The sequence below is a fragment of the Onychomys torridus genome, chromosome 16, assembly GCF_903995425.1.
Source record: "Onychomys torridus chromosome 16, mOncTor1.1, whole genome shotgun sequence".
NCBI classification, from domain to species: Eukaryota; Metazoa; Chordata; class Mammalia; order Rodentia; family Cricetidae; genus Onychomys; species Onychomys torridus.
This window is the reverse complement of record NC_050458.1, coordinates 32,676,038-32,692,628: the sequence shown is the minus strand read 5'-3', so window position 1 is coordinate 32,692,628 and position 16,591 is coordinate 32,676,038. Positions and strand designations below refer to the sequence as shown.

The following is a 16,591-nucleotide window of genomic DNA, read 5'->3' as shown; positions in this document are numbered from 1 at the left end:
GCATTGGTCCCTTTTGTTTCTATCTGCATTTAGCGACTCCTTATGTTCTTACCTATCACCCAGTCCCAGCCCCTGCAGCAGGGCATCTGTTAATGATTTACAGCCTTCCAGCCCCTGCATTCCTCCATACCCTGCTTTGGTTCCCTGGCCTCTTGGCCATTTGGCACTACTGAGCCATCTTCTGTACTGAAGGCTCGTGGCTCCGGCTGGTGCCTGGTGTTCTACAGTTGGATTCAGTCTCTTAAGTTGGGCAGACAACAAGCCAGTAGCAATCCTTAACAGATACTGGCTGGACCAGTGGGGCTCCAGCCCCTCCCTGAACCACACCATCCTGGCTTCAGTGGAGTCTAGACCTTTTCCTACCCTCCTGGGCCCTTCCTTTCATGGAAAGCTGTTAAAGGATGAAAGCTGTTTGGGTTAAAATTCCTTATGTGTAGACTGAGGAAAAGGCTTTGAGGGTTCCATTATCCTCTTCTCCCCACACAAGACTGGGTTTAAACACAGCATGCAGACATTGACAGCCACTCAGGAACTGCAGGAGCAGAGGTGACAGGGTCCCATTTGAGTTTCAGGAGTCCAGCACTCGGGTGTGTGCATGAACTGTGTGGCCACTTACAGTGCTCTGCCACTCAGGCTTGTACTGTGCTTCTCCCTTCAGACCTCTGCGGGCCAACTGTCCTCAGAAAAGAATCTAGCAGATGGGCCAATTTTCTATGGGGCTCCTGTTCCCTGAGGTGAAACAGGCTGTCTTCGCAAGGACACAGGGAAACCCACTGAGCAGAGTTCAGATTCAGGCAGTGGAGAGGACCCTGAGTACTAATGTTTGTCTCTAACCAAGGAAACTAACTGTGACTCTGTCATCTCTCCACAGACCATCACTGGCCTCCTGCAAGAGTTCGATGTTCAGGCAAGTAGAGAGCGTGGTCTCCTTTTTTTATCCACTGATCCACCTATCCGCTTCCTTTCTTCCTTCCTTCATCATGAAGTGGAATGCTGTTTGAATGTGGAGTCAGCAGAGGGCAGGGAATGGGCTCAGTCTGTCCCCACACTGTGTAGCTTCTCCTGGAAGAAGCTAGTCTGAGTTCCATCCAGGGAGGCAGGAGCTGGCCAGCCCACAGGAGGGCATACAGACATACTGCCATGTGGTCCTGGAGAGCTAGGGTGTGTGTGGGAAATAACAGAAGTCCAGCAAACTTGGGACTCTGTGAGGTTGAGAAGTACCAATCTTGGCTGTGTCAGGAAATCTGAAACTGGAATCCTTTGCCCAAGACTGGAGTATGTAGCACACTCAGAGGTAGCAGGAGGACCGGTCATGGGTGTGTTTCCAGCTTTGTCAAGAGCCATGTGTAGAGAGTGGAGAAACCCTGGTCTGTCCAGTGCCTGTGCCATCATCCCCAAGTATGAGGACCATGGAGGGTGGGCTAGGCACATGCAGGCATGCTCACCTAGATCTCCAGCAGTTCCCACCCATGCTTCTTGACTTCGGCCCATTCCTGCAGAGGAACCATCAGTAACATCTCCCAAGGTCTCCTGCTTTGGTGCACACTCAACCTCACACATAGCGGTGGGGATTCTGGCCTTGACTCTAGAAGGAAAAGGAAGAATTAGAACAAGGGTCAGAGGCTTGCTTAGTTCTATCACAGGTCCTCATAAATTGTATGAAGGAATAAGGCAGGCCTCTGAGGGGCCAGTAACAGTCTGATTGCAGGCTACTCTGACCTTGGGGCTCCAGGGACACCCTGTGTGGGTCTGAGATGATGATTGCTGTCTGTTCTCCTATCCTATTCCTGGCAACAGGAATGATGTATTAAGCTACTGTTGTATACAAGCCTTGGAGTCCACTAAGAAAGTAGCACCTTCACAGTGCAGAGATATTCCTCCAAATCCTAATAATGCTGTAAAGCGGAGGACATGTTTGTGTCCAAATCAGAGGTAAATGGTATAGCCCACACTTGTGCAGTCAGCATGAGACCCTGTGGGGTTTAATTATACAGGCATACACTCATCTTGGCCTTTGAGAGGGAGCCCTGAGCCAAGGACAGTGACCATCTGAAGGCTATACAGAGATGATACTTACTTCCATTTTAGGGTGATGCCCATGGCATCATGAGGCCTCATAAGCCTGCACCCTTGGTACAATGAGGATACCCAGAGGATCAGGTTGTGGTTTCCATCCCAGGGTTCCAGTTTGGAAGAAGCTTAGCCTTCTCTCCTTCAGAGGAGTCTCCTGGACACACAACACAGCCCCAGTTCCCAGTGCCCTGGCTGTCCCACTGCCTCTCTCTGCAGTTGATATTTCCAGTAGGGCTGGCATCTCTCCATTCTATGGGGAAACTGAGCCACCCAAACAGAAACTTGCCCAAGGATAGATCACAGCGCAACCTCAGCATCTGAAGAAGCTGACCTTTTTAAGAGTCTGCAATGGTGTTAACTTTAGCTAACATGTCAAAACTCTGTGCCTTGGGCAAGTTACTTCACCTTCCTGAATAAGCTTTGTCCAGTGAACGTAAGAAAGTTCTAGTACTTAACTAGGCACTAGGCACTGTTACAAGCACTCTGAGTCTTAGTTTAATGCTTTAACTGTGAGAAGCACCCATCCAGTCTCCGCAAAAGGCCGGTGCACAGACTTCTCATTCCCACTTAATCTCAGTCAGAAGGCCAAGAAGTGATGGGCTCCGTGTCATCTCTTGATCAGAGCCTCCATGCTCCCTGGATGGTGACTGGTGTTGCTGGGACACACGCCTGGGGCTATTGTAGAGCTCTCCCTCTACTCTAGCTGTGTCTCCCAAACTGTGACAGCTCGGATACCAAGAGAATTCCCAGCAGTGGCTCAAAGAGAGGGCTGTGATCTGTGAGGAAATATGGCAGAGGCGCGAGTGGGCAGAAGTGGCCTTTAAAATCCAACTTGACATTTCCACCACCAGCTTCTTTACCTACATGTTCCTGGTGGGTGAAAAGAAGAGGTTAGGCCAGAAACATGCTTCTAAGGAATCATGGGTGGGAAAGTCAGGAGAAGCCCTTCTCCCCCAAATTAGTAAGGCGGTATGTATTCGGTATGCATCCCATCAGCGATGTAAGACAAAACATTTAGACAGGTCCGCCAGTCTTGTCTGTGGAAGCAGGAGAGAGACTATGAATGGGTGGGGGGCAGCTCCTTACGTGTGAAGGATCAGGAAGAGGTTTGGAGCATTGAAGGCCCGCTGAGGACTGCTTCTCACTCTACCCCCACCGCTGCCTGATTATATATGTTCCGTTTGACACCTTGTGATCTGGTCCATTGCCCGCCAGAAGGTTGAGGATTCGGGGGAATCATTTCATTGGCTGTACCTAGCACCCAGAGCACGTATCTTGGTCTCCAAGGAGAGCAGAACTCCTGGTGCCTCCAGTTCCACTCACATTCTTGTGAAGAAGGGGAGAGACAGTTCTGGAGAGTGGCTTGCCAGAGGCCACCCTGAGGTTGCTGTAGGAGGCAGTGTCACAGCCTGTTCGTTCCTGTCTCAGACCCACAGATGTCTGGGTGGGACTGATAAAGTCACTGCCTGTCCCCATATGCCAAGTACCATTCCAAGGGCTTCCCAGCCAGTACGTCATTTAACTCCTCAACAGTCAGGAGAAGCATTATGTCCATGTATCTCAGATGGAGAAATGGAGGTCACACCATGAAAGTGGGTGTCACACCAGGTCCAGGTTTGGCTACACTGGGGAAAATGCACATTTTTGGCTCACTGTTTGAGCTTTCATGTTTGGTCTCCTTGCTTTGTTTACAATGTCCAGAACTCCGCACCATCCATCTCTAGGACTCAGGGATGTGCAGGTACTGTGGTGAGCTGGAGGTCAATGGAATATCCTGAGGACTTTGGTTTATCTTGTCCAGCCCTGCTCTGTCCTGCTGGAGACATGAAAGGACATAGTAGGAGCAGAAGTTATCTGTCAGTGGTGGCTGAGATTGTGACACACGATCCTGTTTCTGATCACGGTGTCCTCTTGTCCCAAGGTAGTAAGAGCCATAAAATGTCCCCTGAGACTGTGGTTATTTAGTTGGCTGTGTGGGCTGATCAGAGCTGTAACTGACAGTCCCGGGGGGGCCCACCTGTGCAGTCAGGGCTGAGCCACACCAGCCTCTGCCTGATAAGAGCCTGGTGACTTGCTTTCTTTGCTCTGAGGGCCTTCCTGCTCAGTGCATGATTGATATAGTAATTATGTGTTTTCAGAGTGACGGTTGTGTGGATGTGGAGAGAGTGGGATGCAAGTACCAGTTGCCCTTTTCTGGTTATCAGCCCAGTCCCTCTAGCCTCAGTTTCCTCCTTTGTGATACAGGAAAGTCTATAGACTCTTAAAAGTGACTTCGTGTTATAGAGAAGGTAAAGTTGGGGCTGGGTCAAGCAGAATACACCCCATTATGTATTGTGGGTTTCCTCTGATTTTCATCATGGTAAAATACACAGAACAGGTGACATGTTTACCACTTTAAAAAAAATGATTTATTTATTTATTATGTATACAGAGGAAGGTGCCAGATCTCATTATAAACTGTTGTAAGCCACCATGTAAGATGCTGGGAATTGAACTCAGGACCTGTGCTCTTAACCTCTAGGCCATCTCTCTAGCCCCATGTTTACCACGGTTTGGCATGTGTAGTTTGGCGGTAGTAAATGCGTAGATTTTAAAAGTCTGTCTTCCCCTCTCCTAGACACTCCTACCACCATTTTACCCCCTGTGAATGAGTTTGTTGTTTCCAAGCACTTTGTGTAAGTGGGACCACGTAACAGCTGTATTTTGGTGATTCGCTAATTTTACATATCTTTGTAACCCCAAAGCATGACCTGTTGTAATAAACTGATGCTACTTACCTGCCATGAGGCCCATGGACAAGCCAGGCAGGTGCCCTGTGTTCTTGGTGAAAATGCAGTCACCTGTGTTGTCATCTCATTGTCCCTGCTCATGGATGATGAGACCATGACAGCATCTAGAAGGTGGTCCCATGAGTACAAGCTTGGCCAGAACTCTCCCATGCAGAACGTTCCTCTAGTTTCAGACTTGGGGATCCCTTGTCATTAAGACACTATGGCTTGCCTCTGCCTATACCTCTTCGGTCTGTCTGGCCAACCACATGGTTTGTACTATTCTACTGATGTCTTGTTAAGTCTTTGTGGGGAGGCGGTGTGAGCCTTAGAATGTCTGTGCCTTCTTGGCAGTCCCTCAGCATCTTCATTCACTTCCTGTTCCTCCCATCTCATGGGAGTTGGCTTGAGGAACCCAGCTGCCTACCATGCCCATCTGAAGGCAGTCTGGACTGCCACACAGAGAACAACTCCCACTTTGTCATTTTCGGTGAATCTAGCTGATGCTCCCTTTTTTATGGTCTTAAGAGTTGAAGTTTTTAATGAGTAGAAATGTGTGCTCCCCAGCTCAGAGCTAACCAGAAGACACTCTGTCACCAAGAAGAGGGATAGCTCTTCTCTGGAGATTGCTTGACTGCCTGACCAAGCGGTATGGGCATTCTGTCTCCTTGCCTATGTCACCTTCGGGTGACCTGCTTGTCTGAGCGGGGCACTGTTCGAGCTCATATTGATGCATGTCCCTTTGCTAAATGGTCTCTGGATCCTTTAGTGTGCCAGCTGGTGGCTGCTAGCCTGCAGTGCCTCAGGAAGGATACAGTTTGGTCTGGTCCTGCTGGGACAGCTGTCCTCAGAGGATGACGGCTCTATCTGTGAGTTTGATGAGTTGGGGGTTGTAGCACTGTGTGGGACTTGAGCTTATTTCCTTTGACTACAATTCTGGAATTCAAGATGGTCAAAATTGGGAGGTGCCTTTGAGATGGTCCAGCCCTGCCCTCCTGCTCCAGATGAGTCTGTCTATGCTATTGGATGTCCCAGGACTTCCTTACTAGGTCACACACAGTGTTATCTGTCTTTGCAGAGAGATCTGTGTGAAGATGCCCAGGGGTACTATTAGGTTAGTGCTAAGTTTAAGTCTAGGCTCAATCCTGAAAACACAATAGTCCAGGAAGGTTGTAAAGTTGAAAGGGCTGACTTCTGAACACAAAGTGTCTTCTGGAAACTGCTCTGTGCTCTCCCCAAATGGCCATATGTGAGTCTCACAACACTGGTAAGGACAATGCATTGGCCCATTATGTGTTTACATCTAAGGTACAACTCCAGGGAAGTCATGTGTGATGGGGTGGTTGTTGAAGCTGACTCAGTTCCTACATCCAGAGCTAGGGTCTCCTTTCCAAGTAGTTTGGGGAGGTGTGGGGGTGGGGTGGCTCAGGTCCACTCTGTCTCTACCCTATCAGTTCTGGCTCCAGGCTGGTTGGCTGGCTTTTGCTGTTAAGTCTTTAGTTGGCTAATGTCTTCTGCCTAGGCTCTGCACTTGTGAAAATGGCTAGTTTGGTTTCCATGGGAATATGTTAGTGCACACAGAGCATGCTGGAAAATGAACAGCTGTTCCCTTCAGGGCCTCCTGGAGGGTAGAGGGCCAGACAGGGTGTCTGGCCTCGGGGAATCCTGAGCCTGGTTCCTACTTCCTTCTTCTTTCACTGGAGCAAGTCAGGCTGGAGGCTGTGTCTCTGTCCTTCTGTTGCAAACCCATTAGCTCTTGGGAATGTCCAACAAGCTGCCATCCCTGGTCTCACTTCCCAGAGGAGCTTCCAGGATTCAGAAACCCCACTGCACATCTGGATGGATGTGGCATGCCAGCTGCCTGCTCTGGGGGTTCCTAGAAACATCTCCCTGGAACAATAAAGGAAAGCTGTCCAGGCTGAGGATTAGAGCTGTGCAGACTTGTCTGCCCCAGGCCAGGATCTGTCAGGCTGACCCAAGTAGACCTTCCTCTAGTAACTGGAGTACTGTGGACAGAAAGTCCCTGTCTTTTGTTGCTTCCTTCTCTTCACCAAGGCTTAGTTCTAATCATGAAACAAGGGGATGGGTCACTACCACGGAGGGTATGGCCAGCCTTCCATCCATGTACCTTGATCCTATGCTCAGACCACCGTGCTTCTCTACTATCTTGTGGGTAGCCATTGATCACTTCTTTTTCTTTTCCCTGTCCCAAGAACATTCTTCCCCTGTCTGCCCTCCTTGGGGACTCTGGCTTTCCACTGTGACCTTAGGTGTTTTCTGTGACCCGGGCTGACCCAGTGTCCAAACAACTGTGACCTGTAGCTTCTCTTCTCTGTCCCTATAGGATGGTGACACAAAGGGTAGTGGAGCCATGGGTCCTTGTAGTCTCATCTCCCAGTGTCCCCACTGTGGTTTGACCCCAGGCTGGCTGGCCTGGGGGAGGGCGGTCCATATCACGAGCTGCCTTAGATCCTGGGAGAGTGCCATCCTCTGGTGTCTGCCCAGGCCCTTCTGGGAAGAGTAAGATTATGGCGGCTGCAGCTGCTGGTGTCTAGAGTCCTAGATTATCCAGCCAGTGACTCAAGCCGTTCTGTCTCCCCAGTAATCACCTCTCCAGCAGTTAAACAGCCAACATGGAGAGAGGTAGCAATGTGAAAAGCACTTCTGGGTCTTAGTTGTGGTGGCAGCCTGGGGAGGAGCAGGCTTGCCCTTTTACCCCTGTTGTGATTAGCTTTAACTGTCATCTTGACAGGACTCAGAATTATCTGGGAAGAGAGTGTCATGCTAATCCTATGAGCATGTCTGCAGCGGATTGTCTCCATTATTAATTCATGTAGGAGAGTCCAGTGTGTAGTGGGTGGCACCATTCCCTAGGCAGGTAGTCCTGGGCTATATAAGAAAGCTAGCTAAGTGCAAACCAACCAGCCAGCCGGCAAGTAGTATCTTCTGTGTTTCCCACTGTACTTCTTTGGCTGTGGCCCAAGTTTCTTGGCGGTAGCAGTGTGGGGAAGTCCAAAAAGGCCTGCCTTCAAGTTTCTGTCTTGACTTCCCTCAATGACAGACTGTGATGTGGAGTTGTAAACTGAAATCAACCCTTTCCCTCCTAAGCTGTTTTTGGTCAGGTTATTTATCACAGCACGAATGAAACTCGAGCAGCCCCAGGCTTACGGTAAAGGGCAGGGATTCTCAGCTCTGGCTGAGAATGTGTAACTATGGCACCTAATGGACGTACACTAGGATGAATAGCCCCACATCACAGTTCCCTAAACAAGCATGGTTCCTATTTATAATTAGCAGGAGATGAATATCACTCAGCCCCGGATTCCCTCCATCTTCCCACTCCATCCTTCCAAGTGTGTAGCTTCTGTCCTCGTGTTTAATAACTTAGCTGCGGAATCCCTGAGCATCCCGTACATGGTCCAGATAGGAAACAGGTGAAAGGGCAAGAGAGAAAGATTAAAAAAAAAGTTCCTGTATGATCTGTTAGCTTTAAAAGTCTCCAGGAAACCCCAAAGAATTCTGCTGGCATTTCTCTTACTGGAGTAGTCTTTCCTGACCATCCTTGGACACAGAAGACGTAGGACAAAGGAGAGATTGGCTAGACATAGTCAAGTTGGTACACAATGGGGATTCCCACAAAGATCAGACGCTCCCCATCTCAGGCCTCCAGAAGAGAGTCTGTTGCAGTGTTCAACCTCTCAGACCACACACGGGTCTGGCAGCCAGAGGTATGTTTCTTTGGAAGTGTCCCCAAGTGCCATTCCCTACTTGGAGGAAGTGTGGACTGGGGCAAGAACATGTCTCTTTGCTGGCTTATTGGCTGTATGGGTCATTCATTGAACTCAAGTATCCAGTCTGGGCTGGACCCTCTCCGTCTCAGGGCCAGAACTTCTCTCTGGAAGTCCCCAGTCTGGTCTGGATATGTAGCTATGCTATGAATGAGTACCTGTGATGATAGCATGTACAGCCAAGAGAACATGTGTGTGTGTGTGTGTGTGTGTGTGTGTGTGTGTGTGTGTGTGTGAGCGTGTGTGTTTTGTGGGCATGGTATGGTGGGAAAGGCCTCTTTAGGCAGGTGGGGCTTGTGTTGAGACCTTTCTGTGGTGATGCCCTGAGCACAAAGGCACACATCCTGCATCGAGAACAGGTGTGGTGAGGAGAGGTGTGTGTCCCGCAGTGAGGACAGGTGTGTTGAGGACAGGTGTGTGTCCTGCAGTGAGGACATGTGTGTGTCCTGTAGTGAGGACAGGTGTGTGTCCCACAGTGAGGACAGGTGTGTTGAGGACAGGTGTGTGTCCTGCAGTGAGGACATGTGTGTGTCCCGCAGTGAGGACAGGTGTGTTGAGGACATGTGTGTGTCCCGCAGTGAGGACAGGTGTGTTGAGGACAGGTGTGTGTCCTGTAGTGAGGACAGGTGTGTTGAGGACAGGTGTGTGTCCCGCAATGAGGACAGGTGTGTTGAGGACAGGTGTGTGTCCTGTAGTGAGGACAGGTGTGTTGAGGACAGGTGTGTGTCCCGCAATGAGGACAGGTGTGTGTCCCGCAGTGAGGACAGGTGTGGTGAGGAGAGGTGTGTGTCCCGCAGTGAGGACAGGTGTGGTGAGGAGAGGTGTGTGTCCCGCAGTGAGGACAAGTGCACACTTTAGCAAGATGACAAGAACAGGTATTAGTTACTCCCGGTTCCATGTGCTAGTGTAACCACACACGGGGTCAAGCTGCTGGGAAGAGAAACAGGGACTCCGTGTCCAGGGACCACAGGATGTGTTGCTTACTGCTTTCCTAAAGCTTCTTCATCTGCACAAAGTAGAGAACGGACCTTCAGGGACCAGGCTGTGGACCTGGGCGGTCTAAATCCAAGATTAGGTCAAACACTGTGCCACCATCTTGGCTGTGTGACTTCAGGCATGTGACCGGACCTCTCTGAGCCTCGGCCTCCTCATCTATGAGGGATGGTAGTCGTTAGGTAGTGGAGTCCCATGGATCCCATGAGAACATGTGAAGAAGCTCCAGGTGAGGTCTGCAGTAAGATGGAGTGACTGCAGTGGCCCTTGCTGACATCTTCATATGTCACCCCGCCCCTAAGAAAGGTAGTTTCTAGACTTCAGAGCAAGTGAGAGATGGGATTTGTCTCATGTCTTCCTGACCATATGACCTCTGAGATGGGTCTTTTGCTCTCTGCCTCTGGCCCTGCTGTAGCATTGAGTGTGAGGCTGTAGAGCAGGAGGAACAAGAGACAGGTTCCCATAGCATCCCAGCCAGAGAGGTCTCCTGAAGACTCCCAGCACAGGGGATTGTCTGCTGTCAGGCACCAAGACAGCCACAGCAGCACACAGTTCTGATGTCCCTGCAGCCCCGAGCCCTGCTATGTCTACAGACATCGTCCATGTAGAACAGGAAGCTATACCAGGGTAGCATTTCTTTCTTGGGTAGAGGGATGACCCCTTTGAGTTGAAATTATAATCTGTAAGGCTTCTAAAGAGGAGAGCCAAAGCCAGATATGCATCTCCTCCCCCTAAGCTGCTCTCGGTGGTAGTGGGTGCTAAGGGTCCCCTCTGCCTGATGTGTCCCAACTCCCCTTGCTGAGGCTCCTGGGTTGGGGGCATGCTGTCCCTTCGCAGAGGTGAGGCCCCTGAATAGGACAAGGGTTTGAAGAGTAGTATCCACAGGGAGGCTGGCTTGGCCTATTTTTAGAAGGAGCCATGTGGGTTAGCCCCGAGGACAATGAAGAATGTGGCCCCACAATGGACCATTGTTTCCATGGTGGCTTCGGGGCCAGCAGATGACCCCTGCGCTGTTGCTCCTGTCCTATGGATTTTTCCAGAGCTTGCTCTGGGCTGGAAAGAAGTGCTGAGCCTGAAAGAAAAGAGTGGAGGGGGGCAGGGCTGGGCTCTATGTTCCAGCGGGGGAGGGGGGACTTGTTTTGGGGGTGATAAGGCATATGGCTCAGGAGACCCCCCTGTGCAGGGAGCTCAAGGAGCTAGGTGTCCCTGCTTGTGCATGCCAGTGCCTACCTATCCCTGATTGTGTCTTCTGGTACGTGCCTGTGTCTGCTTGTACTTGGCTGTGTCTGCCTGCGTCTGTGCCAATGTCTGCCTGTGCTTGAGGTATCATCACTCCCTCACAGACACTGCCACAGGTTAAAATCCTTATTCTGCAGAGTGGAGAGGGGAGGGCTCTGGGCTTGCCCGGCTGCAGAAGTGTTCAGGGTTAGGACCCTCTGCCTCTCTCTGCCTTGGTGAGGACAGGGCCAGCTCTTGAGTGTCTGTGCTCATGGGTGTTTGAGACAGTGTGTAGCCCAGACTGTCTTCAAACTCTCCACCCTCCTCCTGCCTTACCCTCCTCAGTGCTGGGGTTGTAGATGTGCATGACCACTACCACCTAGGGCAAGGCCTTGGTGAGATGCCGCATTGGGGACTAGGGATGTAGCTTGGGAATGGAGTACTTGCCCAGTGGGTGTGAGGTCCTTGGTTCCATCTCCTGTATGTACAACTAGGAGAAAAGAAAACAGCAGTCAGACACTACACTCTGGAGGTGAGACCCTGGAATGTGGGCCCATTCTTTCTGGTTTGTACTAGTGAACCCATGTACACTCCTTTACTAGTACACCCATGTGTGCTGATGTGCTTAGTACATTCATGTACACTGTTATTCACAGACATCCGTGTGTACTGTATACTAGGACACAAGTGTGCACTGCTGTATTTTTGTTAAATAATTTATTTATTTTATGTGCACTGGTGTTCTGCTTGTATGCATGTCTGTGTGAGGGCGTCCGATCTTGTAGTTACAGACAGTTGTTAGCTGCCATGTGGATATTGGGAACAGAACTCATGACCTCTGAAAGAGCAGTCAATGCTCTTAACCACTGAACCATCTCTCCAGTCCTGTACTGCTGTACTTAAAACTAGTCTGTGTACAGTGTTGTAATGGTGTATTTATGTGTGCTGCTTTAATGACAAATCTATAAGCATTGTAATTCCAGTACATCCACGTGTACCACATTTGTCACACATCCATGCTTGCTGCTGTATTTGTACATCCATATGCACTGCTGTGCTCGTTCACCCAGAGGCATTGCCCCCCCCCCAACCCCACTGCAAACATGTGCACTGCTCTTTTAGTACAGGCATAAACACGGCTGTACAAGTACACCCACGTGCTCTGTTGTATATGCATGAACATCTGTCTGTGCTCCAATAGTGCCCCAGTTGGGAAATCCTGTCCCTATGGGCTTCACAGCCTTATTCTGGTCACTCAAAGTCTTGCAGGAAGGAGGCTGCTCCCAAGGCAGTTTAGGGTGACTTCCCAGTCCATAACTCCTGAGTTGGTGGCTCCTCCATCCTTTCTCCTCTCACATTAGACCATGGGTGCCACTCTTGTCTCTTGTCTCCTGCCTCAGGAGACTTGTATGGGTCCCAGATTCTGGGAGAAGATTGGTGGCTCCTGCAATTTTCTGTGTCCTACTTTAATCGCACATCTGTTGCAAGCTGATCCACAGTGGCCTTCTTGAGGTGCAAGCGGGCTCTGGTATTTCCAATCTCTGTGAGTGTGTGGAGTGAAAGGTTCAGGGAAGCACAGCTGGTGGACTGGTGCACCTGCCTCTGTGTCACCTGCCTGACTCTGACCACCAGCGGTAGATGGAGGTGTCACATAGCACAGGGCTCTTGTCAGAGATGGTCTGGAGAGAAATGGTCCAGCTACAAAGAAGGCCTCAGTGTCCCCAGCTGACCTGGGGAGGGCAGCCAAGAGCCAACCATATCAGAGGAGGAAGTTATTGCTCTCAGATGAGGAAATTGGCTCTGGGGAGATGTGTGTCTTGGGTCCTCAGAAGCCTTGATTGACAGCAAAGAGGACAGACAGCATGGGGCAAAGACAGGGTCACAGAGGGTCAATGAGGCTCACAACCATCTACATGGCAGGTTAAGATGACAATGACCGGGAAGATCAGCCCACAGGGAGCTGAGGACATGGAGCTAAGGTGGAGCCTGTCTTTTTGAGGGTAGAAGAAAGATGGAGATGCTCCTTGCTTTCGTGAGGAGGACTATGGATTACTAAAAACTGGCCTCAGAGTGGAGCAGGAGAGAGAAGGGATTTAGGTGGATCATTGCAGGTTCCCTGGTCAATCCAGAATGGGAAGTAGTTAGTCCACCATACTGACTGTCCCAGGAGGTGGATGCCATGCTGTGGCTTCTACCTTCTTTCTGCCTTTAACAGCCCTGGGATGATGGTTTAATTCAGGCAGACCTTTGCCTTGTGGTAATACTATGGCTGCTAGGTAAGCTTTGCGAGGTCAAGCCCAATCCACTTCCACAGTGATAGAGGCTGGCTCTGGTTGGTATCACCTAATATTACATGACATTTGAGAGGTGCAATGGGGGAATTGACTTCAGCCTATGAAACAGGAGGGGTGAATGTCAACAGATACTGGAGTCAAGGGAGTGTGTGTGTCTGTGTGTCTGTGTCTGTGTGTGTCCATTATCATCATGGCAAGCAGCATGGCAGCACACACATGGTGCTGGAGCAGTAGCTGAGAACTATATCCTGATCCACAGGCCAAGGGATCAGGACAGGGAGTTGAGGAGAAGAAAGAGAAACACTGGGCCAGTTGTGGGCATTTAGAAACCTCAAAGCCCACCCCCAGTGACACACTTTCCCAACAAGGCCATTGCTCCTAATTTCCTAATTTTAATCCTATTGAAGAGTTCCATTCCCTGCTGATTAAGCATTCAAATATAAGAGCCTAGGGGGCCATTCTTATTCAAAATACCACACTGTATGTTCCCACACACAGAGAGGAAACAGAAGTTGTCCTTTGAAATGGGGAGTGACTTCTAGGAAGCCTCAAATAAGCAAATATTTATTGCCCATAGGATAGGTGAGGCACAGGAGCAGGAAATCTAGAGAAGCTCATGCTTCAGATACAGATAAAGAAAACAAAGTCCTTTTCAGGGAGTGTGGCTGGGTCCACCTGTCCCTGGAGTGTAGGGACAGTGTAGGGCACAACAGGCCAGGGCCCTGTCTTCTGCCTCCTGACACAGCTTTGCTCTCCCTTCCCTTCCTCCTTTGGCCTCAGACATCTGTTGTCACCAGTGCAGAGCTCTGGGGGCCAAAGGAGGTGTGTGCTTGAGGCATCCTTAGAACACAGTTGGGGATGTGGCAGGTGTCCACAGTCAGTGAATCCGTCACACTGCTGCTGTGAATGAATCCCACGTGACGGGCCTCTGTCTGTGATCTCTCCTCAGGAGCAGGACATTGAGACCCTACATGGCTCCCTGCATGTCACACTGTGTGGGACCCCCAAGGGCAACCGTCCAGTCATCCTCACCTATCACGACATCGGCATGAACCGTAAGTTTGGAGAGTCGGGTCACTTGGGGTGGGGGGATGCCAGCTAGGGAGGGCTAGTGGAAGTCAGCAGCTCTTTCTGTTTGGGGGACTTATTAGAGCTATTCAGCCTGGAAAAACCTGAATCACATTGTGTGTGGTTTGGTGCTATTAGTACCAGATGCTCTGGGGACAGGAAACAAATGCCTCTGCCGCCTAACAACTTGTTACAGTGACTTAAAAATTAATACATGTGCCAGGCGGTAGTGGCGCATGCCTTTAATCCCAGCACTTGGGAGGCAGAGCCAGGTGGATCTCTGTGAGTTTGAGGCCAGCCTGGGCTACCAAGTGAGTTCCAGGAAAGGCGCAAAGCTACATAGAGAAACCCTGTCTTGAAAAAAACAAACAAACAAAAAGTTAATACATGCAACAGCCTTTGATATCACCCCAGAGATGAGCAGCCAGCAGCACAAACATCTTTAGGACACTAAAGTCATTTTGAAAAGAAGCCTCGTTTCCTTTCCACTGCCCTGATCTTCCACACTCTGCAGGCCTGCCGAGGACATGCTGTTCCCTTTTGTGTGTCTCTAGACTGTCACGTAAGTGCAGGCCTTCCATGTGTGGTCCTTTCTGATTGGCTCATGATGGGCTTTATCTATGTTTTCACGATTTATATGTGTTGTAGCTTTGGCACTATTTCATTTCTTTGTTGGTGAATACAATCCTCCTGAACGGAAACCACACTTGTCCCTCCATATTTCTCCAACAAACATCGTGGTCAGGCCTGTCACAGCAATACCCCACTCCCGGTACCAACTTCCTTCCTGGTCACTCTTCTATGGCTGTGAAGAGACACCATGTCCAAGGCAACACTTGTAAAAGAAAGCATGTAATGAGGGGCTGGTTTACAGTTTTAGAGGCCTGGTGCATGGTGATGGCAGAGAGCATGGAGGCAGGCAGGTGTGGTGCTAGGGAAGTAGCTGAGAGCTACATCCTGATCTGCAAGGAGAGAGAGAGAGAGAGAGAGAGAGAGAGAGAGAGAGAGAGAGAGACTTTTGAAACCTCCAAGCCCACACCTCCAGTGACACACTCCTTCCAACAAGGCTACACCAACTCCAACAAGGCTACTCCCAATCCTTCTAAATCTTTTTAAATTGTGCCAACTCCTGATGATTAAGCGTTCAAATACATGAGCCTATGAGGTCATTTTTGTTCAAACCACCACTCTAGGGGATGGATACTTGGGCTCTTTGGACTTAAGTGTTTTATACACAGTTTTGTAGTGAATGTTGACACATTGGGTTTTTAAGATGACAGGAAGTCAACCAGACTTGATGGCTTATGCTTATCATCCTAGCATTTGGGAAGCTGAGGCTGGAGGATTGCTGTGAGTTAGAGACCAACCTAGATTACATAGTAAATTACAGGTCAGCCTGAGCTACAGAAAACAAAAAAAGCCAGGTGTGGTGGTATTGGTGCACCCCTCTCTGGTCCTAGCACTTGTGGGAGGAGGCAGAAAATCAGGAGTTCAAGGACAACCTCAATTGTACGGTTGACTGTTTTTGCCTTGGCCCCCTAGCAAGTGAGAGGCTCATTCCAGGTGACACAGGGGGACACTTTTTGTTTGAAAATTATGTGTGCTTTGAATGGTGTCTAGATTCTAGAGCCTGGAAGTCCCAGAAAAATAGATATAACTTGTACTGTCCCCATGGTGATCTTGCCAGAGAGGAGGAGTCAAGGAGCTTAGGGATCAGTTCTACCCTGTACCAGATTTTAGCTATGACTTCTTCTACCTGGGAGTCCTGGGGCTGAGGTGGGCAGACTTGTACTCTTTCTTTTGAGATAGGGTTTCTCTATGTGAACCTGTCTAGTTTAACTGGTCTAGAACAGTCTATGTGTAGACCAGGTTAGCCTCGAACTTACAGAGATTCACATTCTTGGGAGCTCCTCCTTGCTGTTGCTAAGTGAAAGAATAAGTGAGTGTGCTTTGCTGCCAGGTCCCTCTCCTAACTTCTTTCTCATGTCCTACAGACAAGACCTGCTATAATCCCCTCTTCAACTCTGAGGACATGCAGGAGATCACACAACATTTTGCTGTCTGCCATGTGGATGCCCCTGGTCAACAGGATGGTGCCCCTTCCTTCCCAGTGGGGTAAGAGCAGAGACCTTCACCCCAGGAGCAGGTGGGGTGCATGTGGAGTGGGGAATGTCAATCAGCATAAAATTAAAATTAGCCATGGTACTACTAGATTTACTATTTCTAAGCTGGGCATGGTGGTGCATACCTGGAATCCCAGCACTTGGGAAGCTGAGGCAGGAGGATTGCTAGTTTGAGGTCAGCTTGGGCTCATTGCAAAACCATCTCCAAAAAAGTTTTTAAAACCAAAAGAAAGAGAACCCAAGACAATATATTTTATTTCAGTGCC

General features: G+C 49.7%; 1 protein-coding gene across 1 annotated transcript in view; it reads left to right on the top strand.

Moving 5' to 3' along the window:
* The window catches only part of Ndrg1 (N-myc downstream regulated 1), a 47,947-nt gene that overhangs the window by 11,729 nt on the left and 19,627 nt on the right, over positions 1-16,591 (top strand). The window contains exons 3-5 of the mRNA XM_036208421.1: positions 872-907; positions 14,084-14,189; positions 16,197-16,317. Coding sequence (XP_036064314.1) covers positions 872-907; positions 14,084-14,189; positions 16,197-16,317 — 263 coding nt within the window. The remainder of the gene's footprint in view (positions 1-871; positions 908-14,083; positions 14,190-16,196; positions 16,318-16,591) is intronic.